Source organism: Aquarana catesbeiana, linkage group LG02, assembly GCF_042186555.1.
Source record: "Aquarana catesbeiana isolate 2022-GZ linkage group LG02, ASM4218655v1, whole genome shotgun sequence".
In the NCBI taxonomy this organism is placed as follows: domain Eukaryota; kingdom Metazoa; phylum Chordata; class Amphibia; order Anura; family Ranidae; genus Aquarana; species Aquarana catesbeiana.
In genome coordinates, this window is record NC_133325.1 from 96102087 (window position 1) to 96129665 (window position 27579).

The window sequence follows — 27579 nt, forward strand, 5'->3', positions numbered from 1 at the left end:
TAATAAAGTGATAAATAAACCCTCATCAGCTGATTGTATCACTTATTGAGTATGCAGCTTCTTTTTTTTAATCTTTTAATCCTTTCCTATGTTCCAGTTTAAACTGGTGCCACGACTCCTGCCATAGGTTTCCTATTTCAGGGTGGCTCCTTTCTCTTTGCACCATCCTATGGAGTCACCCTTGTGTCTCACATGTCTCTCTACACTGTGTAGAATCTGTAGATCAACAGAAACACACAGCCTCATAGCCTTGAATGGCAAGACTCTCCGCTCTCTCCTTCTCCAAGCTAACAGACTGAATCCAGATTGCACTGTCTACTATTAACCCTTTCCTGTGAAGACCAGAAGTTCAGGGAAACAGCACTGAAAGAGCAGGAGACAGGAGCACTGAAAGTTGTAAAGTGGAAGTGCAGGGGTAAGAATTTTAACAAACAAATTACATGGAATATTTTTTTATTGTGCTCAGTGTTACAAAATGCTAAAAGGTTTCATACTACTTTAAGCAAAGAATTATGAATATTCTTTTCTTAATTTTTGTCTAAAGTTCCACTTTTAAGAACGTATTGCCCCCATCAAACTACAGGCATAGTGAGATGTACAGTAATAGAGCAAATTGCCTTACCTTACAACTGAGAAATTTGGTCCAAGTGTGACAACAGTCGCCTCTGTAGCTTGCAGAGATATCAGCTTAGCTAGAGCCTCCGATGTTTTACCCTAGAAATATATATGATTACAATTTTTTCAGCATACACACTATAATTGCAATTAAAGTGAACATATCACCTGTGACTGCCAGAAATAGGTAACATAACCTACGGCACTGAGCCACCAGCCCTGGAGGTCCCTAAATCCGTATACACATCATTTTCAGGTTTTGAGCTCTGACAAAGCAGGTGCCTCACTATGTTCTGCTTTTATGGCCCGTACACACGGTCGGATTTTCCGATGGAAAATGTCCGATCGGAGCGTGTTGTCGGAAATTCCGACCGTGTGTGGGCTCCATCGGACATTTTCCATCGGATTTTCCGACACACAAAGTTGGAGAGCAGGAGATAAAATTTTCCGACAACAAAATCCGTTGTCGGAAATTCCGATCGTGTGTACACAAATCCGACGGACAAAGTGCCACGCATGCTCAGAATAAATAGAGAGATGAAAGCTATTGGCCACTGCCCCGTTTATAGTCCCAACATACGTGTTTTACGTCACCGCGTTTAGAACGATCGGATTTTCCGACAACTTTGTGCGACCGTGTGTAGACAAAACAAGTTTGAGCCAACATCCGTCGGAAAAAATCCTAGGATTTTGTTGTCGGAATGTCCGAACAAAGTCCGACCTTGTGTACGCCCTATTACACTATTAAAGTGGTAGTAAAGGTTTTTTACTGCATTGAAGTAAAAAATAAATAAATAAATAAACTTCCCCCCAAATATGTACTTGAGCCCAATCTCGATCCAGCTTTGTGCCTGAGTGCAGCAGATGTGTGCTCTCTCCCTTTCCTCACGGGACATGGATGAAGCAGCGGCAGCTAGTGGCTCCTGTTGCGGTCAATCAAATCCCGTCAGCTAAAAACAGATAGATAGGGATCGTTCCCCATCCGTCTGGCAGATCAGATGTGATCGCAGTCAGATGGAAACGGACAGGCGGTCCTGTTTCCATCTGACAACCCATAGAAACCAACGGGTTGTGTCCGTGCACACACTGCATCAGCAGAGCGGACACGGACCTGCCATCTGCCTGCTCAGCGGGGATCGGCGGAGAGATTACCTTGATGAGCAGGCGGATCTGCTGGCGGACACGCCAGTGTGAAAAGGGGCATAAAGAAGTATTAAACCCAAAAGCAAACATTTATTATATTGCAGCTTACCAATTCATAGATGTGGCTGCTGCCTTAGTTTTCTGTTTTAGGCTATCTTCCCCTATATTTTCACCTGATGATCCACCCAGTAAATCTGCTTTTCAAAAGAACAAGCTCTCTTCCAGATGTATCAACTACAGGGATGAGACAAACCATTTAACACTGACAGGGGTGCTTACAATGATAAGCTTTTATTCATTTATGTAAAACCTTTATCCCAAAAGAAAAACAACTGTTGCTGTAACTGCTTAGCTGGAGTTTGGCTTCAATTTTTTAGTGCATCTAACGTTCCCCTACCCCAATGCTGCTATCTGCTATGCCCCTTGTGCTCCTTCATCCAGAGTGCGGGCACTCTAATACAAAAGGAGTGTTACTGAGCAGTTCACCAGGTGAAAATGTAGGGGGAAGGAAAAGGCCTAAAAAAAAGAAAACGAATGCAGCCACCACAGAAAACATTTTAAAATGATTGGTAAGCTGCAAAATATTACATTTTTGGTTTTGAGTTTAATATCGCTTTAAGTTTTGCTTTGAGATTTTAGCTGGGACTAAATATCTAAAATGCGGTGAAACAATCAACAAGGCAAAGATGTACTTTTGAGCAATCTATAAGAAAATACCAAGCAGTAAACACATATCCATTTACACAGAAGGATTATAGCGTGTAAGTAACAGGTGAATAAATACAGCTGGATTTACAGGATTTACTGTACATTTTAATTGGCAGATCATTTCCCTGCCCACTGATGTGCGCCCAATACCCATTGTGCCTCCTTGTTCTGGACGTGTATAACAAACAGTTCTGGACGCGTATAACACACAGTTCTGGACGTGTATAACACACAGTTCTGGACGTGTATAACACACAGTTCTGGATGTGTATAGCACACAGTTCTGGACGTGTATAACACACAGTTCTGGACGTGTATAACACACAGTTCTGGACGTGTATAACACAGTTCTGGACGTGTATAACACACAGTTCTGGACGTGTATAACACAGTTCTGGACGTGTATAACACACAGTTCTGGACGTGTATAACACAGTTCTGGACGTGTATAACACAGTTCTGGACGTGTATAACACACAGTTCTGGACGTGTATAACACACAGTTCTGGACGTGTATAACACACAGTTCTGGACGTGTATAACACACAGTTCTGGATGTGTATAACACACAGTTCTGGACGTGTATAGCACACAGTTCTGGACGTGTATAACACACAGTTCTGGATGTGTATAGCACACAGTTCTGGACGTGTATAACACACAGTTCTGGACGTGTATAACACAGTTCTGGACGTGTATAACACACAGTTCTGGATGTGTATAGCACACAGTTCTGGACGTGTATAACACACAGTTCTGGACGTGTATAACACACAGTTCTGGACGTGTATAACACACAGTTCTGGACGTGTATAACACACAGTTCTGGACGTGTATAACACACAGTTCTGGACGTGTATAACACACAGTTCTGGACATGTATAACACACAGTTCTGGACGTGTATAACACACAGTTCTGGACGTGTATAACACACAGTTCTGGACGTGTATAACAAACAGTTCTGGACGTGTATAACACACAGTAATGCTTAACAATTTCCAGGGATAAGTCAGGATAGAGATTTCCTGGTAAGCCCCACTGGGACCAATCTAATGCAATTACCTTGGCTATGTGCTCAAGCCATCTCCCCAGAGCAATAAACATGAACAGCATGGGGGGTGTATCGAAGAAGGTCTCTGGGCTCTGATCAGACTTCTCTACTATGGCTACAATCAGGATAACCAGCGAATAAATGTACGCAATGGTGGTCGCTAGGACTATCAGAACATCCATGTTGGTTGTCTTGTGCTTTAGAGACTTGTAGGCCTGCACATAGAAATACCATCCTCCAAGGCACTGTGAATCAGAGAGGAACATCATTACAACCACCATGCGAATACATTATTGTCATATAACATTTATAGAACAACATCTTGTGGTTAGTCTGTTACTTGATTTTGAGGTCTAGAGTCCCACATCATCATCATCCTCCTCCATCCATCCATATCATCATTCATCATCATTATCCAGTCATATAGTAAAAAAAATCTTGGACAGTATTGTAGGGTTAAGGTTTTATTTGTGTAATAAAACCCCAAAGCACATAATGAACAGCGTTAATACAGAATTAAAAAAGGTAAAACTTTTTTCATTTTCATTTTGGATAAACTAAGGCCCCTTTCACACTGGGGCGGTGGGGGCGTCGGCGGTACAACAGCGCTATTTTTAGCGCTGCTGTACCGTCGTTCTTGCAGCGGTATTCGGCCGCTAGCGGTTCGGTTTTAACCCCCGCTGGCGGCCGAAAAAGGGTTAAATCCGCTCGTACAGCGCGGCTATAGCCGCGGTATTACCGCGGTATAGCCGCGCTGTCCCATTGATTTCAATGGGCAGGAGCGGTGAAGGAGCGGTGAATACACCGCTCCTTCACCACTCCAAAAAAAGCGGTTTGCAGGACTTTTTTCACCGCCCTGCCTGCGCACCGTTTCAGTGTGAAAGCCCTCGGCCTTTCACACTGAACAAACAGCGGAGGCTGTTTAGGGGCGGTATTCAGGCGGTATTTTTAGCGCAATAACGCCTGCAAACCGCTCCAGTGTGAAAGGGGCCTAAGGGAGGGTTATAACTAGGGTTGTCCCGATACCACTTTTTCAAGACAGAGTACAAGTACTGATACTTTTTTTCAAGTACTCGCCGATACAGATTATCGATACTTTTTTTTAATGTCATGTGACAGTGGCACAAATATGCAGCACTGATGGGCACTGAATTTTTACAATTTCAATTTTTCTTTTTTTATCATTTTTTACAATTTATTATTTTATTTTTTAAAATGTTTTCTTTTTTTTGGGGGGGGGGGGAGTGGACAGTCAGTGTCAGTGTTTTTTTTTATGTTACTTTAAAATATTTATTTATTACAATGTTTCTTTTTTGTGTGTTTTTTTTTTTATTCAACCCTTTTGGGGGGTAGGGGGGCTTTGGGGAGATGTCAGGGGTCTAAAGAGACCCCTGACATCTCCCCTTTGAGACATGGAAAGGGACTGAGGACACAGATTCCCCAGTCCCTTTCTCAGCAGCCTCAGCTGCACTGAAGATGAATGAACAGGAGACAGAGGCTCCTCTCTATTCATAAACTGAAGCATCGTAAACACAGTTTACGATGCTCTGTTATGAATGGACAGAGTCAGTGATCACTGGGACAGGGGGGCACACGGAGGGGGAACGGTGGAGGACAGGGGAGGGGGGGAACTGGAGGAGCACACAGAGGGGGAACGGTGGAGGACGGAGGGAGGGGGGGACTGGAGGAGCACACGGAGGGGGGACGGTGGAGGATGGGGGAGGGGGGGAACTGGAGAAGCACACAGAGGGGGAACGGTGGAGGACGGGGAGGGGGGGAAACTGGAGGAGCACACGGAGGGGGAACGGTGGAGGATGGGGGAGGGGGGGACTGGAGGAGCAAACAGAGGGGGTACAGGGGAGGGGGGAACTGGAGAAGCACACGGAGGGGGAACGAGGAGGGGGGGAACTGGAGGAGCACACGGAGGGGGAACGGAGGAGGAGGGGGGGGACTGGAGGAGCACACAGAGGGTGAACGGAGGAGGACGGGGGGGGGGACTGGAGGAGCACACAGAGGGGGAACGGAGGAGGACGGGGGGGGGACTGGAGGAGCACACAGAGGGGGAACGGAGGAGGACGGGGGGGGGACTGGAGGAGCACACAGAGGGGGAACGGAGGAGGACGGGAAGGGGGGGGACTTGAGGAGCACACAGAGGGGGAACGGAGGAGGACGGGGGGGGGACTGGAGGAGCACACAGAGGGGGAACGGAGGAGGATGGGGAGGGGGGGGACTTGAGGAGCACACAGAGGGGGAATGGAGGAGGAGGGGGGGGACTGGAGGAGCACGCAGAGGGGGAACGGAGGAGGATGGGGGGGGACTGGAGGAGCACACAGAGGGGGAACGGAGGAGGATGGGGGGGGACTGGAGGAGCACACAGAGGGGGAACGGAGGAGGACGGGGGGGGGGACTGGAGGAGCACACAGAGGGGGAACGGAGGAGGACGGTGAGGGGGGGGGACTGGAGGAGCACACAGAGGGGGAACGGAGGAGGACGGTGAGGGGGGGGGACTGGAGGAGCACACAGAGGGGGAACGGAGGAGGAGGGGGGGGGACTGGAGGAGCACAGAGGAGGACCCAGAGGGGAGCCAGAGAAGGATACAGGGGACACTCAGGAACGATCAGTGTGGCGGCGGGGGAAGTTATAATCACTGATCTCCCTGTGTGGCTTTCATTAAAGCCGCGGAGGGGAGAGGAGAAGGAGCTGTCAGCTGCTTTAATGAAAGCCACACAGGGAGATTAGTGATTATAACGTCTCCCGCTGCCGCACTGATCGTCCCTGAGTGTCCAAGTATCGGATTAGGCATCGGGAGCATTTGCACGAGTACAAGTACTCCTGCTAATAGTTACAACCCCTGTCTTTTTTCTGCCATATGTGTCATATTGGGGAGATTTCCTTTAATAGGACACGCAAAAAACAACAATGTAACAGTAATAAAATGAATGGGAATATCCACGCTCAAAAAAGATTTACAATCAAATACAAGTGAATTAGCAGCCAGCATAAATTTTGTTGATTACAAAATAAAAATAGCATAAAAGATCCATATGCAGCGCTAAAAATCATACATATATACAGTCCAAAATGTATGTTGAAAGGAAGAGATGAAATCCCCACACCAGCTTCAGTGTGAGATTGCAACACACCACACCACAGTGTTTACATCTAGTCTCCTTACCAGAAGGCGGATCAAAACAGGAAGTGCAACATGGATCATTGAAACACCTCCAACATCCAGCAACAAATAGAAAAAAAATGATTTTTTCTTAAAACTTTCCTGAATTTTCTGAACTTGTTCTGGATCAGAAATTCCAAGCACTTTAGCTACAGTATTAGCATAAGTATAGCATTTTTTTTAAACAGGTAAATATACAATTTTTAGAAGTAGATCAGCAATAGAAGCATTCCTCACTCTCACAACAGGTTTGTTTTGAAGGTGAAGTTCACTTTTAAAAAATAAACAAATAAATAAATGCACATTTTTTGCAGGTAAAAAAAAAGGTGCATCTATCTTTTTTTGATGTAAGAGCCTATATAAAGCAGGGGAAAGCAACCTTTTTCCACTTACAGGCCGGATTCAATGTATGTGAATGCATGGAGGGTCGCATTGACCCACTAATAAATGAAGATAACATTACACTGCCCCCACACCTCTGGCCCCCTTTACATTACACAGTTCCCCCGCACCTCTGGCCCCCTTTTACATTATACAGCCCCCTGCACCTCTGGCCCCCTTTACATTACACAGCCCCCTGCACCTCTGGAGGCCCTTGTACTTCTGGAACACTTTACATTACCCCCCCCCCCAGCTGTGTAAGCATGAAGGGATTGGGCGCTTTAAAAAAAAATATCGTATTCATTTTTCTTATTAGTTTTTTATTTTTACACTGTCCCTTTGAAAAAAAAAATCTGATCACTTTTATTGCTGTCAGAATGAATATAAACATTCCTTGTGACAGTAATAGGCAGTGACTTTTTAAGTACTTTTTATGGAGGGATCTGGGGTTTATAAGACCCAAAATCCCTCCTTTGCACTTAAAAGCATTCAAAACGCCAAGTTTGGCTGTTTTGAATACTGTCATTTGTTTTAAATTTGGTGCCTTTAAGTCTTTAGTAAACCGAAAGTGATGTCATGACATCACTTCCGGGTTACTAGATCCGACACCCAATCAAAGCCGATTCCCGCTTAGTTCAGGTCTCGGGCCAGCGGGCTAATATGCCGGCTGGTCGCTTGGGCCTCCTGGTGGGACGGGAGAGCCCAGGCGAGCCACAGAGGGCAGCGGGGGGGACGTGCACTGACAGTCCGGACATTTAGCGCCGGCGGGCCAGGTGCGGACTGCGGGCCATAGGTTGCCAACCCCTGCTGTAAACCACTGCTGATGCCATGCAGGTCTCCTGCAGATTTGTCAGTGTATCAGCATCCTCGTACCTCATTCTGAAAAGAAGGCTCAATGAACTACCACAGCGCTCACAGCCTTGTGGTAGTTCATTGAAGACTACAAGCCGACAGCCACAAAGGCTGCCAGACCCAGAGGCGTTGCTAGGGGGGTGCGGGGGGTGCGGCCCGCACCGGGTGACACCCGCTAGAGGGGTGACACCCTCTCGACGGTGTGGAAAGCACTGGTATTTTTTTTTTTTTTAATCAGCTGACCCGTCCCGATCATAACCCCATACTCCGCAGCCTGGTTGAAACACACACCTCCAGTGCCGTGGCGGCGCTTGGTATGTCACTGTGAGTGTGAGCGTGCTGCGTGTCCTCCTTCTTCCTCCTCCTACTGAGCCAGCCTGAGCCTGTCACATCTCATCTCTCTCACACTGCACTGCAGAGTGAGAGATTACGTCACTGACTGTCTGTGTCTTACACACACACTATCTCCGCCCGGGCGGCGCGCTGCCCTCCGCTCTCCGCTCTTCTCTCCAGACCCCAGCCAGCTGCTGCCAGATTCATAACAGGAGGGGGGTGTGTAGAGGGGGTTGTTGTGTCCTGGTATCCTCCACTGGCCCGAGCTCAAGGGGTGAGGTGAGGCCGACTCCGAGGGGGGTAGGGTGGTTGCCATGGTACCGACACGCCACCAAAGACGAGGTGGTGTGGGAGGACTCTCACTGTCTGGCGCCCTGGCTGACCTGTGCTGTGTGCAAGTATGATAAGGAAGGGGGGGGGTGCAAGCTATAGTTTTATATATATATATATATATATATATATATATATAGTGTAATATAGCTGGTCCAGACGCCCCCCCCCCCCCACCAGCTCACTCAGCTGCTGTGCCTATTAATATCTAATATGATATATCTGTGTCCAGCAGCACCCCCCCCCCCTTATCAGACAGACAACACTCACTATATTATATTAGCTGACTGAGCCACCCCCACCCTGAGCTGGTCTGATGATGATGATGGGGGGGGGTGCTGCTGGACACAGATATATTATATTAGATATAGGCACAGTAGCTGAGTGACACACCCACCCACCCTGACTGAGCTGGTCTCATGGGGGGGGTGCTGTGTCCACAGTCACCAGGTACTGAGCGGAGCCGCCCTAAGCTGGTCTGATAAGGGGGGGGGGTGTCTACAGACCACAGCACAGGCGTAGTCAGACAGTGACCCACACCCACATCAGATCCATCCAGCAAGCAACACGCCTTGTCAGCAGATTACAGCTTCTTCCCTGTGGTCATCCGATCCGGTCCAGCAAGCAACACGCCGTGTCAGCAGGTCAGTTCCAAAATGCAAATCAAATCATCAATGCCAATGATGCTATTATCTGCTGTCCCCGGGGACAGACCCAAACCAGAGATCACCACACAGTGGATCAGATAATGAAAAGTGTGGGGGCAGAGCTGCGATGACGTCGCTCATCATGTTGGAGCCCTCGGTTAGGCCCCTTTCACATTGGGGCGGTGGGGGGGGTGACGCCATGTTATACCGCACCAGGTGACACCAACCCTAGTGACGCCACTGGCCAGACCTTGTAGTTTTCCATTTATAGAGGACTGTGAATGAGTGATGCGGTTGGGTGGGCGGAGCCCCGCATGTTTTTTGAATTGTGGCAGCAAACACGAGGAGAAGATCACCGGTCTGCTGTCCCAGTGGGGATCAGGGGGGCCGGTGCATTCATGACATGTTACATGTTACACCCTGAATATGGGTGTAACATGTTATGAAAGGTGGACTTATCCTTTAAATAAAGCATAGAGAACACTGGTGAAAAGGCACCTGGAGCATCAACTGCTGGCTGACATGTTCATAGTCAATATTTAATATTTAAAATAATACATGTGTTTGATTTTTTTTTTTTTAAATTCTGAAATTAAAGTGCTTCTAAAGGCAGAAGATTCAACCACCCTTTCAGCCCGATTACGATCCAGCAATGTGCAAGAGAGCCAAGGCTCTGTCGTCTGCTCTCTCCCATCTCATTGGCTAAGAGACAGCAGTGGGAGTCATTGGCTCCTGCAGCTGTCAATCACAGGCTGAGGGAGCAGGGGATGGGGCTGAGTCCTGCTGTCTGTGTGAGTAGACAAAAACAGCCCAGCTCGGAAGTGAGCACGCACAAGTGCCCCATAACAAGCATATCGCTATGGGGGCACTTGGGGAGAGGAGCCAGGAGCACCAACTTGGGACCCAAGAAGAAGAGAATAGGGGCTGTTCTGTGCAAAACTATTGCACAGAGCAGGTAAGTATAACATGTTTGTTATTTTATTTTTAAAAAAATACATGTAGAATCGCTTTAAAAACTAAAGAAAGCAACTTGTTCGAGAAAACACTGTACATCCCAACACCTACCTGGACCAGAGAACAAAGAATAAAGAAGATGAGGTTCATGATGGATAGCCCAGGGATAATGTTTGTATCCAGTGCTGATGGCTTTTCTCTTTTGTGGGTAAATAACATGTAAATCATAATACCAATGACGGGGATACCAAAAAAAAGGCTGCATAAAAAGGAGCTTCTCCACCTGTAATAAAAGAGAAGTTAATTTATAATCCAAGACACCTTTAAAGCTTCTTTATAACCTCGCTTTGTGTTCTAAATCCTAATAAAATATTAAACAAATCAAATTAGGCATAAATATAAAAAAAACAAGTTTAGCTAATACCACTGATTTTGGTGGCTGCATTCATCTGCACTCCGTAAAACTATACACACCACAGCCCCACCAATGCCCCTGGCTATGCACATGGCAAACACCCTGATGTTAATGCAACTTTGGGGGTAAGGCACAATCAAAAAAAAAAAAACATCAAATGAAAATAGTTTTTTCAAATTAATTTGTATTGTAGGTTAGAATCATTATTTAAATGTATCAACCAGGGGCGTTGCTAGGTCTACAAAAGATATGGGGCTACAGCCCATAGCAGCGTAGTAAAGAAAGTCATACGCTTGGGCGGACAAAGACATGTATATAATATACGTGTGTGTGTGTATATATATATCCCCATAGAGCCCCCCCTTACATCAGGGTCCCCAGAGAGCCTCCCCCTTAAATCAGGGTCCACAGTGAGCCCCCCACTTACATCAGGGTCCCCAGAGAGCCTCCCCTCCCCTTGGGGACTTGGGGCTATGGGCCCCTGGTTCGAGTCTACAGCCCCAAATGCCACCCCCCAGCGACGCCACTGGTATCAACCTCAATAATAAAACAGGGAAAGTCAAAAGCTGGCCATACATTGATCTAAATTCGACCGGTTCAGCAGAAACTAGCCAAATTCAGATCCCTGTGTGGCAGTCCCCGTTCAATGACAGTCAATCGTTTGATCGATTTCTGCTGAAGGGACACATTGAAAAACAGGTGTGGATGGAGGACTCTTTTAGCTTCTTTCAATCAATCTTTTGTCTAAATAAAAACAGAAGAAGAAGAACAGCTTTAAAGTAGTTTTAAAGGCAGGAGGTGTTTTTATCTTAATGCATTCTATGCATTAAGGTAAAAAACCTTCTGTGTGGTGCAGCCCCCCCTTAGCCCCCCTAACACTTACCTGAGCCCGTCTTGATCCAGTGTATGAGAGCCTCGGCTGTCCAGGGACTTTCCCTCATTGGCTGAGACAGCAGCCGGTGCCATTGGCTCTTGCTGCTGTCAAAGTCAGTGAGCCAATGAGGAGAGAGAGGGGGCGGGGCCAAGCCACAGCTCCGTGTCTGAATCGACACACAGAGCAGAAGTTTGGTTTGGGTGTCCCTATAGCAAGCTGCTGGCTGTGGGGCCACTCGGCAGGAGGGAGGGGCCAAGAGTGCCTGTGAGGGACCCGAGAAGAGGAGAATCGGGGCTGCTCTGTGCAAAACCACTGCATAAGAGGAGGTAAGTATGACATGTTTGTTATTTTGGAAGAAGACTTTAATATTAATTTAAGCAGTGGCTATCAACCTGAGGTATAGATGGCAGTGTTATGTCGCCTCCTCACTGCCCGTTTAAACCCTTTAAATACCACACTACTGCACTGCAGCCACGTGCATTGCACAGGGTTGCGGGGGAGTGGGGTTTGCCGGAGTGTGGCTCCCTTCACCAGGATGGGTTCAGCATGCAGTAGTGCCCACCAAATGCAAGAAGACGTATAATTCCTGCTGCAGCCAGGAGAGAAAGGACCATGGCCACTGCAGGTGTACACCCTCAACCACTGTCTTTGCAACATAAATGGGAGTTGTTGGGGGTGTTGAAAACGTGGCTCAGCCACATGTGTTTACCCCCCACCCCACCCAACCGCAAGTGTAAGCAAGCCCTTACACAGTCAAGGGTTCAACGCAAAACCTGGTTTGATGGTAATGAACTGGGTCACTATATTGAACAAGACACATGACTACACATGACTGCCACAACCTAATGGTCACTGTACATTTATACTTACTGCTTTATTTCCTGTTTATGGTCCAGGTTATGGGCTCTGGGATCTCTTTTGGACAAAGATGCTCGAAATCCAATTCCCTGTTAAAGAGGTCAAGGAATTCCCATTACAAAGTATCTCTATATCCAAGAACAAGCATTTTATATACTACAGCTTACCAGTCCCTACATGTGATGACTGCATCACACCCCCTACATGGGGTTTCCAAAAAAAAAAACAATATTCACCTAAGTGTATGCAGCATTGATTTGAAGCTACTTTTGTCCCCTGCCGCTTCCGCACTGAGAACTGAGCGATCATACATCGCTGATCGCTCAGTTCTCCCCTCTGCTCTGAGCGGAGAGCTGTGATTGTCAGTCACCGATTCTCTGCTTTGCTCCTCCAGCGCTCATTGGAGCGCAGGGCCGTGGAGGGGGTGGATGCGGCTGGCTTAGTCTCCCAGCAATTTGCTGAAAGGCTAAGCCAGCTGCTGGTCCAGGCATCTGGGTGGATCCTAACTTTAAAGTCGGGATTGATCCAGCACCTGGACCGGCTGAGTGACATCAACCTACAGTGGACTTTAGTCTGCACTCGGCTAAAAATGGGTCACAGGAGTTCAGAATGAACTGCACTCATGTGATCCATTGGAGAAGTGGGCCAAACAAAGCTTTGGGCATACTTCTCCTTTAAGATTTTTTCCTTATTTTCTCCTGGCGATCCTGACAGTAACAAGAATCCTAGGGATCCTGTGGTATCCATAGGGTACCCCTGCTGATACTTATGGGAGACAAACCTTTGATGGGCTGCATGGTTGGTTTGTTGATGTATCTCTTGTGAGATTTGCGACAGGTATACCTATGTTATGGTTATATAGATCTTCTGAATCTGGGAAATGCATTGAGTTATGCTTACCCCACTGTAAGATTTGGCAAATAGATCGTGCCATAGTATATAAACGAAATAGACCTTTGATATTGGGTAGCTGAGAGAGAATGGAGGCTCATATAGGGGAGGTATCATATTCACATAATCTTATAAATATCGTGTTCATCAGAATGACTCTATCTTTTAGTTTTTGTGATTCTAGGATTCTATAGAAATTTTTAAAAATCTTTTTATTATTAATGTTATTTATACCTTAAAAGACCCATTTTGTTGTAAAATTTCTAGTTTTTAATATTTTTGGGAAGATGTTGTACTATACTAAATCGACCAGACTGCTACATGGATTAACTACCCGAATTACTGGCACAATCATACTAAAATCTATGCATTTCCAGATGAGACAGGTTAACTGATATGTAAATCACATGTTAATTTTATGATATAATCTGCTTTATTTCTTGGTGATGTTTAGAATTGTGACTTACCAGTGCAGCACAACAACTTAAACATATTAAATCAAAACTGGTTTGTCATTTATTCTTTCAATGTGATGATTACCAGTACCAAATATAAGGTTTTGTCTGAAGGATAGGCGAGGGGGTGTAGCATCAACTTCAAGAGGGGTGTTGGAGGAACTGTAGCAAAATGGTGCCATAAGGCCCATGTTTGCTGAAAATGATTAACTGTATTTCAGTATAAGTGTAGATGTAAGCACTTCCAGTCTTCTAACCTCTAAGACACTATTTATTAAACCTGTCCGAGAGGGTGTAGTCTAAGATCTCCATCCATGGGGAATCTGATATCCTACAACCTTACAAGCTCATTCACACCACCCATGATGTGGTAATACACATTTAGTGCATTGGTATCATTCATTGTGAATGGCACCCTATAGAACCTCCACAAAACCACTGCTACGCACCACAACACACAATGCCCTTTAGCCTGAACTCTTTTTTCATGTACCGCAGAAAAATTGAAATTTTTAGAGGGCTGTCTAACACAGAACACTGCAATGAGCTTCAATGCATGTAAGCAAGTGCTTTCTGGAGGGAAGGGGCACTAAGGCCCCTTTCACACGGGCGGATATAATTCATACCACAGCTAAAACTCACACAATGCTTTCCTATGGCCCCATTCACACACTGCATTTAGCAACGGTTTAGTTACATGGGGTTTGGCGCGGTTAGAAAAAATAAATTTGACTGCGTCCAGGACCGATTTATTGCAGCTATCTGCATATAACTGCAGGTAATCGCAGTGTACTATTTCTCCTGCAAATAGCAGCAGCAACAAGGAAAGAAAAACAGGAAGCACATCAGAACTGGCAAGAATGTTCCAACGCAGCCGCAAGAAAACGCAGCTAATCGCAATGTACAACTGCAAGTGATCACTGTGCCAGGAGTCTTGGAATTTCAAAATAACAAAACATGCTTTTAACAGCGCCAGAACAGCCACCCGTGTGAAAGAGGCCCAATAGGTGAGATGCCAGTTTCTTAATGTGGGATGTCTGCAATAAAAATCAAAGCATTGGTGGATGAACAGTGCCTTTAAAAAGTATTCATACCCCTTAAAATTTTCCACATTTTGTCATGTTACAACCAAAAACGTAAATGTATTTTATTGGAATTTTATGTGGTAGACCAACACAAAGTGGCGCATAATTGTGAAGTGGTAGGAAAATGATGAATTATTTTCTACATTTTTTACAAATAAATATCCTAAAAGTGTGGCATGCACTTTTCTATTCAGTCCCCTTTATTCTGATACCCCTAACTAAAATCTAGTGGAACCAATTGCCTTCAGAAGTCACCTAATTAGTAAATAGAGTCCACCTGTGTGTAATTTAATCTCAGTATAAATACAGCTGTTCTGTGAAGCCCTCAGAGGTTTGTTAGAAAACCTTTGTGAACAAACAGCATCATGGATGCCAAGGAACACACCAGACAGGTCAGGGATAAAGTTGTGGAGAAGTTTAAAGCAGAGTTAGGTTATAAAAAAAAATATCCCAAGCTTTGAACATCTCACAGAGCACTGTTCAATCCATCATCCGAAAATGGAAAGGAGTATGGCACAACTGCAAACTTACCAAGACATGGCCGTCCACCTAAACTGACAGGCCGGGCAAGGTGAGCAATAATCAGAGAAGCAGCCAAGAGGCCCATGGTAACTCTGGAGGAGCTGCAGAGATCCACAGCTCAGGTGGGAGAATCTGTCCACAGGACAACTATTAGTCGTGCTCTCCACAAATCTGGCTTTTATGGAAGAGTGGCAAGAAGAAAGCCATTGTTGAAAGAAAACCATAAGAAGTCCTGTTTGTAGTTTGTGAAAAGCCATGTGGGGGACAAAACAAACATGTGGAAAAAGGTGCTCTGGTCAGATGAGACCAACATTTAACTTTTTGACCTAGAAGCAAAATGCTATGTGTGGCGGAAAACTAACATTCACATCTTACTGAACACACCATCCCCACCGTGAAACATGGTGGTGGCAGCATCATGTTGTGGTGATGCTTTTCTTTAGCAAGGACAGGGGAGCTGGTAAGAGTTGATGTGAAGATGGGTGGAGTCAAATACATGGCTATCTTAGAAAAAAACCTATTATGCCGCGTACACGCGGCCGGACCTCCTGACAGAAAAAGTCAGATGGAAGCACATTCCAACCGTGTATGCCCCATCAGACTTTTTCTATCGGCATTTCCGACAGACACAGATATAGAACATGTTCTAAATCTTTCCGTCAGGACCCTACTGGCTACAGAGCATCCAGAAGTTCTGACGTAGGCCACCCCCGAGTTTGGTGGACACACACAGAGTTGTCCTCTAGATCCCCACCCCCCCTTCCATTCCCTATCCCCCCCAACCCCTCTTCTCAGACTCCTTTTTTTTTTTTTCTTCTCTCTCTCTCTTTTTTCTTTTCTCTTTCCTCTGTTTAACTCCCTACTGTCCTTCTACTTTTCTATCAGCTATAGGGACCTGTATTAACGGGACCCAATCTTTCTAATATAAAATAGTTAAAATACAGTGGATCCGGTCGGAGACCCACTAAGGGGCAACACAATAGCACCATTAATGTTACTGTCTTATGTACACCCAGCACCAAGATGTTGCTTTAAGCACTTACTAAGAGGGGGAAAAAAAAAAGGAGAAGTCTCAGTTAACCAAACTGTTATAATGTCCTTTGAATGTAATGTAATAAAATGTTCTCTTATATAAATGTTAACATGTAAGGTATTGTAGGATAACAAACTGTAAATGCTCAGATGTATATCTTTGACCGTGTTCCTTGAATAAATAAAATAATTGTAAAAAAATCTTTCCGTCAGAAATGCCTATGGAGTTTAGCCGTTGGCAAGTCCGCTTGTGTGTACGCAGCATCAGAGTCTGCCAAAGACTTGAGACTGGGGCGGAGGTTAATTTTCCAGGACAAGAATGACACTAAACATACAGCCAGAGCTACAATTGAATGGTTTATATCAAAGCATATTCATGTGTTAGAATGGCCCAGTCAAAGTCCAGACCTAAATCCAATTGAAAATCTGAGGCAAGACTTGAAAATTGCTGTTCACAGACGCTCTCCATCCACTCTAACAGAGCTATTTTGCAAAGAAGAATGGGCAAAAATGTCACTCTCTAGATGTGCAAAGCTGGTAGAGACATCCCCCAAAAAGACTTGCAGCTGTAATTGCAGCGAAAGGTGGTTCTACAAAATATTGACTCAATGGTGCTGAATACAAATGTACGCCACACTTTTCACATATTTATTTGTAGAAAATGTTGAAAACCATTTATCATTTTCTTTCCACTTCTCAATTATGTGCCACTTTGTGTTGGTCTATCACATAAAATCCCAATAAAATACATTTACGTTTTTGGTTGTTACATGACAAAATGTGGAAAATTTCAAGTGGTATGAATACTTTTTAAAAGGCATTGAAACTAGGCCCTAGTCTTGTATAGAAGGAGTAGGTGTGGGTGAATCGCCATACACCTACTGCACCACATTCCATATGCATAAATTAGATTCAAGGTGGTATTTGGGATTTTTTAGATGCTTTTCATCAAACAACACTTAATATGTTAAAAAAATAAAATACCGTATATACTAGAGTATAAGTCGGCCCGAATATTAGCCGAGGCACCTAATTTTACCACAAAAAACTGGGAAAACTTATTGACTTGAGTATAAGCCTAGGGTGAGAAATGCACAGCTACTGTAAGTGGAAAAGAGGGTCAACAATGCCCATTTGCAGCCTCACTGTGCCCATTTGCATGCCTCACTGTGCCCATTTGCAGCCGTAGGTCCTCCGAACTTCAAACTCGGTAGTTAAGGGTTCCTAGATGCCCCCTAGCTGCAGCCAAAATTTGGGGTCTCTGGACCCAAAGGGTCCCGAAATGACATTGCTGCAGGTGGACACAGTTGTCCGACTTTGGGGCCCTGTATCTCGGGCCACTTGGTGCTAGGAAACCCAAATTTGGTGTGCAAACCCAGTGTAACTAGTACTACAACATATCCAAAGCTGGGGTTCCTAGCACCAAGTGGCCCCGAGATACGGAGCCCCAAAATCTGTTTGGAAAATGTCAAGCACTTTTCTGCAGCAGAGAATGACATTTTCTGAACCGACTTTGGGGCCCCATATCTCGGGGGCCACTTGGTGCTAGGAACCCCAAATTTTGTATGCAAGCCCAGTAGAGCACTGCCTGTCACTTGTTGAGCGTATCTGCTTAAATCATTTTATACAGGTCCATATACAGTAAAAGCTAGCAGGAGGGTAGGTCATGGATTTCAAATAGGAAATAATTAAATTACACAGGTCCTTTAGGCATAGCAGTAAAAAAAAAAAAAACTGCAGAAAAACTGCATATGCAGCCAATAATTAGTTGCCTGCTGGTTGCAAGAAGTAAATATGAATGATTATATGAAATATTTCATATCAAGCTATTATAAATTATTTTACCAAAGAACAAAAAGCTATTGCGCTGACTGGAACCCAACCGTCATTAAACAGGGCACATAAGAGGGCCAGAATGGTAGTAGGGAACACCAGCCGAAATGGATGCACCCCCTCTTAAATTAGGTCTTGAGATCCTTATGCACAAAATAGCATCCCTTTGCACAAAAAAGCATACAATACAATAAAAATGCACTCACTAGATAAAAGAAGATCAAGGCTTGTCATAGACCCATATAGACCTCCACAGAATCACCGTGAGGCTGCAGAGGCGTGTGGTTAGTTGAAAAAGAGCTCTTGATGGAAGTGCAACTGTCAGGCTTCAGGCTGAGACATAATCATTAGCAGCTTCCAGAAGTGGTTTGATAAAGGGGCCCTCCTGTCTGCCCTGAAACATGTAGTCACGTCCCCTCCACCTCCTGTTATCACGCAGCCGAGAGAGGTGCTGTTTGGAGCCGCAGCCATCTTGCCACTTCTGGAAGCTGCTGATACTTATGTCCCAGCCTGAAGCCTGACAACTGCACTTCCATCAAGAACTCTGCTTCAACTAGCCACATGTCTGCAGAGCTCTGCAGCCTCCTATGGAGGTCTATATGGGTCTATGACAAGCCTTGATCTACTTTTATCTAGTGAGTGCATTTTTATTGTCTTTTATGCTTTTTTTAATAAATCGCGCTACATGGAAGCGCCCTCTTGAGTTTGTTGTTTATTACAAATTATTTTGACTGATTCGATTTTACCTCAATCACTTGAATGATGTCTCTTGGGCCAACAACTTCTGGCTCAAACTTGACTTGTGCTTTACAGGTAGCCAGAGCTACAGAGGCCTGTAGAATACCTGGCATTCTTATCAGTCGGGATTCAATGTTATGAACACATGATGCGCAGGTCATACCTGTAATCTAGAGATAAAAACAAGGAAAATACTAAGCTTCTTAACTAGATGTGTATACATTTGATTTGCATCACTTGTAATGCAATGTATTTGGACAGTATTGTAAAAAAATATATATATAAAGTACCATGTATCCTCAGGCATTGTTCACATCTCTGCGTTTTTAACACACTGAAACTAAACTCTCTTAATCACCTATTTTTTAATTATTATGCTGCTAGCATTAGTAAATCAATAGGCAGGTCTATTATATATACTTCTGCTAAACTTTGTTTTTTACATTTCATAAGTTGCTTCCTGGTTCCTGGCCTAGGCCAGATGGTGTCATACATACCCAAAGCCTTCATGGGTATTTTCTTTCTTTGTCAGCTAAGCACCACCACCTGCTGGCATGCCTGGGCAGATGGTTTCCAGAAAGTAAACTCTACATGAATCATCTGCTCTTACTCAAGATGGCCATGGCTAGAAATGCTAGGGGGTGTTTTTTCAAAGTGATTTCTCAATTAAATAAAGCATGGATAGATGAGTGAGTTTGCTTTGAATATTAAATATGAATTAAATAGTGTTTTCAGTTTGTAGTTCTTAGATACAGTTATGTTCCACTTTAAAGCCCAAATTAAATCTCACACCCTTTTATCTCTTTATAATCTTGTAACCTGGAATGCTATGATTTGTGAGCAATTTTTGCAATGGCAATAGTATTTTATTTTTATGCTTTAATTAGTAAAAATGTTATACCTCCTATCCAATAGGCCAGTTTAATATTTGTTTATGTATCTTCACCATTTTGTGCACATTTATTAAATAGGTAAATGCATAACGTGAGAAGGAATCTAGGCTTAGGCATATTTTGTAAAAATTTGATGTTTTTTAGGCATTCGTTGTTATTTTAAGTAAACAGAACTCATATATTACTACTCATAGAACCTGCACTCACCAAGATACAGTCTGAGACATAAACCAAACCTTTTATGCTTGATGCCCAACTGATAACTAATTTCTTTTTTTCTCTTTATAATCCTGTACCCCAGCATGTTATGATTTGCGACTGATGTTTTCTTGGAAACGGCAATGGTATTTTAGTTTTAGACTTACCACTAGCTCAATACTACCATGTGTAGCAGTGCAGTCTTCCAATACTACTGCTCCAAACCCCAGGTTTTCAATGCATTGTGCAATCTCGCTTGGTTCAATCAATTCTTCTATGTATCTGACCTCTGCTTTACCAGCAATTAGTGCCACCAGCACAGAAACAATACCTGGTGAATAAGAGTTCACTGGTTATTACATGTTCTAAATCATATACTTTTAGCTTTAGTATATATCTATTGCACATCAACATGACTTTCAGGATGGGTTCACACTGGTACAACAAACGCTCCGACATTGGGAGCTTATGTCGCATGACGTGTGAAAATCAATGGTTCCCCATGAGAGCCTCTTAACTGGTCTGACACAAGTCGGTCCGACTTTGAAAATGCTCCCTGCACTACTTTGGTCCGACTTTGGTCCTACTTCAGCCCATTGAATATCATTGAAGTCGGTTTAAAGTAGGATCCTTGTCCTAACCATCCGACTTGTGACATCCGACATGGTGATTACACCAGCAGTAAAAGGAATTTATGTCACACTGGGATTGTTTTGATTGGTTAAAGGACAAGTGGTACTAGCACAAAGTCGGATCAAAGTAGTATCCTGTTCATTGAAGTCGGATGGATGTAGGCCAGGTTCACGCTGGTACAACAAACGCTGCGACATTGGGAGCTTATGTCGCATGACGTGTGAAAATCAATGTTTCCCTATGGGAGCCATCTCAACTGGTCCGACACAAGTAGGTCCGACTTTGAAAATGCTCCCTGCACTAATTTGGTCCGACTTTGATCCTACTTCAGCCCATTGACTATCATTGAAGTCGGATCAAAGTCAGATCGCCGTCTTGCATGATCCGACTTTGGCATGCGACTTGTGCTCTGATAATCTTGAGGGGGAACTCCACGCCAAATTTTAAATAAAAAACGGGCATGGGTTCCCCCTCCAAGAGCATACCAAGCCCTTGGGTCTGGTATGGATTTTAAAGTGAACCCCTTACGCCAAAAAAAGGCATGGGGGTCCCCCCAAAATCCATAACAGACCCTTATCCGAGCACGCAGCCCGGCCAGTCAGAAAAAGGGGTGGGGACGAGCGAGCCCCCCCCATCCTGAACCGTACCAGGCCGCATGCCCTCAACATGGGGGGGTGGGTCAAAAACAGAACATTCCATAGCTCAACTCACCAACCAGTCTGCCAACTGACCAAATTAACCTGTCCAACAGTCTGCGTTAAAAACAGGGGTTTAGTTAGCACGCATTTGCAAACACCTTTGCTGCCATTGTGCTCTTGCTGGGTGTCAAGTGTGCTCCTGTTCCTTTAAGGGGGACTGGGCTGCCTCCAGGCCCACCTGCCCCTCATCTATCCATTTAATGCACCGCCCCATCATGCCCAGGGCGGTGACGTCATAAGGGGCGGGGTCACAGGGTGACATCACCCGTGACCACGCCCCATGCCTATATAAGTCGTTGCGCATGCAGCATTACAGCGGGAGAGAGCGTTGTGTCAACATCGGAAGAAGAGAAGAGGGAAGAAGACGGCGGAGAAGACCGGGCCACTGCTAGCGAAAGAGCGGGCAAAAGAGCAGAAGATAGCGGAGGAGGCCGGCAGAAGATACTGGAGAGTGGGAGAAGAACCGAAGAGCGCGGAGAAGAGACCGGAGAGCGCGGAGAAGTCGGAAGAGACCCCCGAAGTCGGAAGAAGACACCCAGAGCTGCCTAATAAATTACTTTAAAAACCTGTCTAGTGTGTGTTTTTTATTGACACTTGTTTTCCCCCAGGTGAATGGGTAGGGGTACAATGTACCCCATACTCACTCACATAGGGTGGGGGGCCGGGATCTGGGAGCCCCCTTATTAAAGGGGGCTCCCGGATTCCGATAAGCCCCCCGACCAATGTAGGACCGATGTAGGACTCATGTCGCAGAGCAAAGTAAGATGATAGTGGTATGACTGTCGTGTCGTACCAGTATGAACCCAGCCTTAGACTATAGATGTGCATGACAAAACATCAAATGGGGTCCCACAGTCAGTTGTTTTGTTTGCAGAATTATTCCATTTTGTTATGATTCTGTTGGTAACTAACTATGGGGAAAAAAGACAAATTTATATTGGTGTCTCATACAAATAGATTACTGGCACTGAGGGACTGAACATGTGTTTAGAACATATTCCTAAGACTTCAGTAATCCAAAGATAAAGATGGAGATAATAACCAATGGACAAAGGAAAATGAGCTAAAACTATTATTATGTTCTTAAGAACCTAAAATATAGCACCATTATGAAGTCAATGCAAACAAGGAATGTATACACTCTGTTATAGGTTACAAATATGGATCTCTATGGGCCAGGACTTGGATATGAACCTGCTACCTCCGCTGTGTCTGGCAGTATCTCTTCTTGCTGAGCCACCCAAGATGCTGGACAGCTCCCTGGACTATTCCTTGGAAGTCTTTCCTTCTACTTTGTCTCTGGTGAAGCATGAACTCTTTGCGTCTCCCATGAACTTCTTGTGTAAGCCATGCCTTTGCACTTTGCCAGATTATTGAGCTCTCTCCAGCCAATATCTTTCTATTTTACCTGCTGTGCTGCCGACCTTTGGCTTGTTCCTCGACTACGCTTCTGCTTTATCCCAACCTACAACCACTTGTTCCCGACTTCTGGCCTATTGACTGACTACACTTCTGCTTGATCCCTATCTGCTATATCTGCTACTGGACCCGGCTTGCTCACTTCCAGGTGGGGTGATCCTGAGGACCCTGGTACCAACCCAGCAAAACCCATATCCACCACGAGGAGCTCAGGTGAAAACCAGTTAGTGCTTAGACACCGCACCTTGGGTGAGCCTACGTCATCCGCCATGGTGACTGGCTTGTATACGTTTTCTCCTGGTCTGTGGGAGCCTATCTACTGCTATAGCTACTAGTTTTCGAGCCTGACCCCTGACCTTGACACTATACTATGAAAGACACAAACCAAAACAGATACCATCTTTCTTCTTCAGATTCCTCTCAATGTTGGACACACAGGAAGCACATGTCATCCCCGTGATCTGCAAAACACATTTCTGCGGTTTGGTGTTATCGCTCACAGTAAGATCAACATCTGGGTTTGGCTTTTTAGGGATAACATCCAGAATATAATCTTGATGTGCAGTTAGTTCCTCCAACATTGCTACGGAATTCTGCCTGGTGTCAGGTTCTGTCTGGCTGCCGGGTATAGGCACTGAAGAATCTAAAACACACAAATCATTCTTATATAAATAGGGGGTAGAATAAAATGCCGAAATGCTTTCAAATGATTTGTCAGCTAAAGAATTATCTGTGGATTGGAAGGAACGTGCATTAACCTAGCCCCAAACCAATGCAGTACCTTTCCTTCCCTGGTGCTATCTGGAACAGCCACTCACAGCCTTATTCCCAAAAGGTTTCTGTTTTCCATTTCAAATGTACAGGTCAGTGAAAGCTTTCATTGCCCTATATTGCCTGCTGTTGGTATGGAAGTAGTGTTAGTTAAAGCTGGAAGCAGACAATTTGTTTATGATAAACAAAACTGATAGCGGAGTTGGGGACAAAACGACAATTGTCATTTATGTAGGGATGTGCACCAAACATGCTTGTTTAAATTTATATGTGAGTGAGGGCACAGGGACATTAACAATTCTTCAGGTTATTTTACAGATTTTTATTAAAATGTACATTTTTTGTTTATTTTTTTTGTTTTACTGTGGGGGTTATTTACTAAAGGCAAATCCACTTTGCACTACAAGTGCAAAGTGCACTTGAAATTGCACTAGAAGTGAACTTGGAAGTGTAGTCGATATAGATCCGAGGGGGCCATGCAAGGATAATAAAAAAACAGCATTTTAGCTTGCACATGATTGGATAATAAAACCAGTAGAGCTTCCACTCATTTCAGATCTACCCCTCAGATTTACAGCAACTGCACTTCCAAGTGCACTTTCAGTGCAATTTCAAGTGCACTTTGCACTTGTAGTGCAAAGTGGATTTGCCTTTTGTAAATAACCCTTATATTTATTTCTATTACAAGGGGGTTGATTCTCGGTGGTGCCTTGGGTCTACTGCTACGCAGGGGGGCACATGGAGTAAGTGGGCGTGCTGACCACCTGTGTAAGTGGGCATGTTGAGTTAAAGTAACATGCTTACCACCAGCAAAAGGGGACACTGACTCCTGATCACTGCACTCTGCAAGCTGTACAATTACATAGTTCTCTTACATAGATAGAAGACAAAATAACAGCACCCTCTAAGTGAAGTATACAAGCTGATTTAATCAATGGAATGGGTTAAAAACACTCACAAAGGTAGATGAACAATGGGCATGTAATGTCATCCGCTCCTGTTGGCCGGGTGAGAAAGAAGGAAGGTCCGGTATAGATGTAGTGGTGGTGGCTGTGTCTCCTCGATATGATCCTATGCCGGTCACACTGCTTGTTTTCACGGTGCTATCCGGGTGATAGGGAAGGAGATCGATGGTGTACACTGCTCACAGGAACGGATGTCACTTCCGGGTCGGGGGTCCTATGTATGTGGATGTTGCTGTGTTATGTAAAACTATTAGTATGTTTTTTTACATTTTAAAATGGGGCGCCTAGAGATTGTGTGGAACTGAGAAACACTGGTTTAGAGAACTGTTGGAATTATTCTGATCTAACAATTATTTTTTGTTTCAGTGTGCCTTCTATTTAGAATGCTGCGGGGTTGCGATGAAATCCAGTGTTACCCCGTTTTGCGAGGAGACACAACTGGTTCAAAAAAAGAACACTACATTGGAAGTTAATTTCTTCCAATGTAGTGTTCACAGAAATGTCCTTCCACTTTGGCAGAGCAACGCTGGATTCCTGCCAGTGAATGTGACCTGTTTCCTTATACTTGTAGTTTTAAATAATAGAGCTTTGTTACCTTGCCAGCCAATCGGGGAGAAAGGGGGCGGAGCCAGGTTGGGGCTCCGTGTCTGAATGGGTACACGGAGCTCTGACTCGGTTTGGGTGCCCCCATAGAAAGCTGCTGGCTGAGGGGGAACTTGATAGGAGAGAGGGGCCAGGAGCAACAAAGAGGGACCCGAGTAGAGGAGGATCTGGCTGCTTGTGCAAAACCAACTGCACAGAGCAGGTAAATATAACATAATAATATAACATGTTTGTTATTTTTAAAAAAAAAACACGAGACTTTACGATCACTTTAAGTGTAAACTTACCAGACACAAGTGTAGCATCAAACCCCATGTCTTCTATGGCTGCTCTTAACTCCTCTGCATTTGTTTCACTTGGGATATAGTAAATCTTTCCAACTGCTTCAGCTAAAGAAACAGATATGGACAGCACTCCTTTTCTCTGAGATATCATATTTTCAATAGAGGATACACAAGATCCACAGGTCATTCCTATAATGCTGATTAAGGCCATGCTGGTAACAGTTTGGGGGCCTTGTTTATAGGAAGAATGATACTTAGACTTTGTTGCGGGGCTCAAATGTTCTTCCAATGGAAGGATAACCTTGAAATTTCCAGGAGGAAGTGCTTCAATTGCCTCTTTCACAGTAATTAGGTTAGTAACATTTTTAAAGAAACATATAAGAGCATTTTTGTTCTCAAGAGAGACTTTTATACTCTGAACACCGTAAAGGTCAGATATGGACCCTTCTATATTGTGGACACAAGATTTGCAGTGCATCCCTTCTATACCAATAGTCATTACTGCAGTTTGACCATCACTGATAGCGCCACCAGAGTCTGACACCTTACATTGTGTAGGAACAGTTTGCAAACGTTCAGTGTCAATTGTTCCAAGCTTTAATGGGTCAGGTTTACTCCTAAGAGAAGCCACAAATCCCATATCATCTATATGATTCCTAAGCTCTTCTGGTTGAATATACAGTGGATCATACACAATGATTGCTTCTTGGCCTGTAAGGGACACCTTTATTTTTTGTACACCTTGAAGTTTCCCAATTTTCCCTTCAATCTTGTTGACACAAGACTGACACGTCATGCCCTCTATCCTGATCTTGATCACCTCTTCTTTGTAACTCATGCCTTTCAGTGGTGCCATCATCTCTTGTATGTTAGCATCAAAGCCCATGTCTTCTATCTCTTCACAGATCTTCTGAGGGGTTATTTCTGAGTGGATGTAGTATACAGTGGCATTGTTTTGATCCAGGCAGACCTTAATGCTAATTATGCTTGGCAGCTTGGAGATTCTTCCTTCGATCGACTGAACACATGAGTGGCATGTCATGCCTACAATTCCTATCACCACAGAAGATGAGAACGTCAGGTCATGTTGACTGCCTTCATAACCCTGGTTGTTAAAAGCAAAATTTGTTTTTTCTGTTGGGGGGGTGCGGCTCCTCTTAGGAATGCCATTTCTTGAACCCTAAAAGTAAAGTAAACAAACGTATATAAACAATGTAGATCAAAAGCAGTTGCTTTACACATTGCTATAAAAAAACAGTCTTATGCGGTTTTGAACAAGAAAATAATATTCAGTGACCACCAGAGAAAGAACCTAAATATAATGAAATGGAGGTAGCCTGATGTAAATGGACACAAGTCCATTTACATTTGGCAACCCATAGGTCCACCACAAATCCACCACAGGCCGCTGTCAAAATGTGAACAAAAAATTGTGACAAAAGTGACATCTGTCCGGTCATGCATCTGCTCACGGATCCTCTGCTGAATGGAGCAGAGCGTACCTGTGTGAAAGAACCCTTAGGTAAGTTTGTGTCATTTTCACAAAGAAGAAGTCATCTTGTTATATTACAACCCCCCTTTTTAATATATATGTATGTATATATGCATATTATACACAAACACATACACACACAGTACATGCTAAAAATTTGTGAAAAGATGTTTTTTTCAATAAACCATGTTTTACAGGGTAAAGCCTACTTTGCATAATGGCCGCCAATAACAGCAGCATGGTTTATGTAGTGTTTTTTCTTCAATACCCAGGAAACTATCCTTTAAAGTGTTACTAAACCCAAGACCCTGCTTTCACTATATCTGGTCCCCCATAGTACACAGAACATGGAAATGCAATTATTTTAGTAAATATAAAACTCCCAAAAAAAACAAACAAAAAAAAATCTCTAGCAATATGCACCAAACTGAGCATGTACAGAGTGCCTCTAAGGCTCTGTACTATGAGCAGGTGGATTGGGGACATTAAAAGAAAAGGGGATCAGAGAAGACATGATCAAAACAGCCTTTTTACACAATGCAGAGGATTAACACAGCAAGTATAACAAGCATGCTTTACCGCATATACAGACTGATTTTACTGTTGTGGGTTTAGTAACAAGGGCCAGTTGGTTGTTTTTTATTTTTAATAAAAAGCCTTAAACTTTTAAGTGTATTGTAATGAGATCATGTTCCGGGCACAAAAAAAGCTGTGTGTGGCAGCCATATTGTT

At 44.2% G+C, this 27579-nt stretch overlaps 1 protein-coding gene across 3 annotated transcripts in view; it reads right to left on the reverse strand.

Annotated features, from left to right (window-relative positions):
- ATP7B (ATPase copper transporting beta) overlaps positions 1–27579 on the reverse strand; it is a 158042-nt gene that overhangs the window by 48709 nt on the left and 81754 nt on the right. For all 3 annotated transcript variants that reach the window (XM_073613247.1, XM_073613248.1, XM_073613246.1), the window contains 8 exons: positions 25359–26535; positions 23130–23375; positions 20150–20313; positions 18900–19061; positions 12348–12424; positions 10300–10471; positions 3531–3764; positions 623–714 (listed from right to left, as the gene is read on the reverse strand). In XM_073613247.1, coding sequence (XP_073469348.1) covers positions 623–714; positions 3531–3764; positions 10300–10471; positions 12348–12424; positions 18900–19061; positions 20150–20313; positions 23130–23375; positions 25359–26535 — 2324 coding nt within the window. The remainder of the gene's footprint in view (positions 1–622; positions 715–3530; positions 3765–10299; positions 10472–12347; positions 12425–18899; positions 19062–20149; positions 20314–23129; positions 23376–25358; positions 26536–27579) is intronic.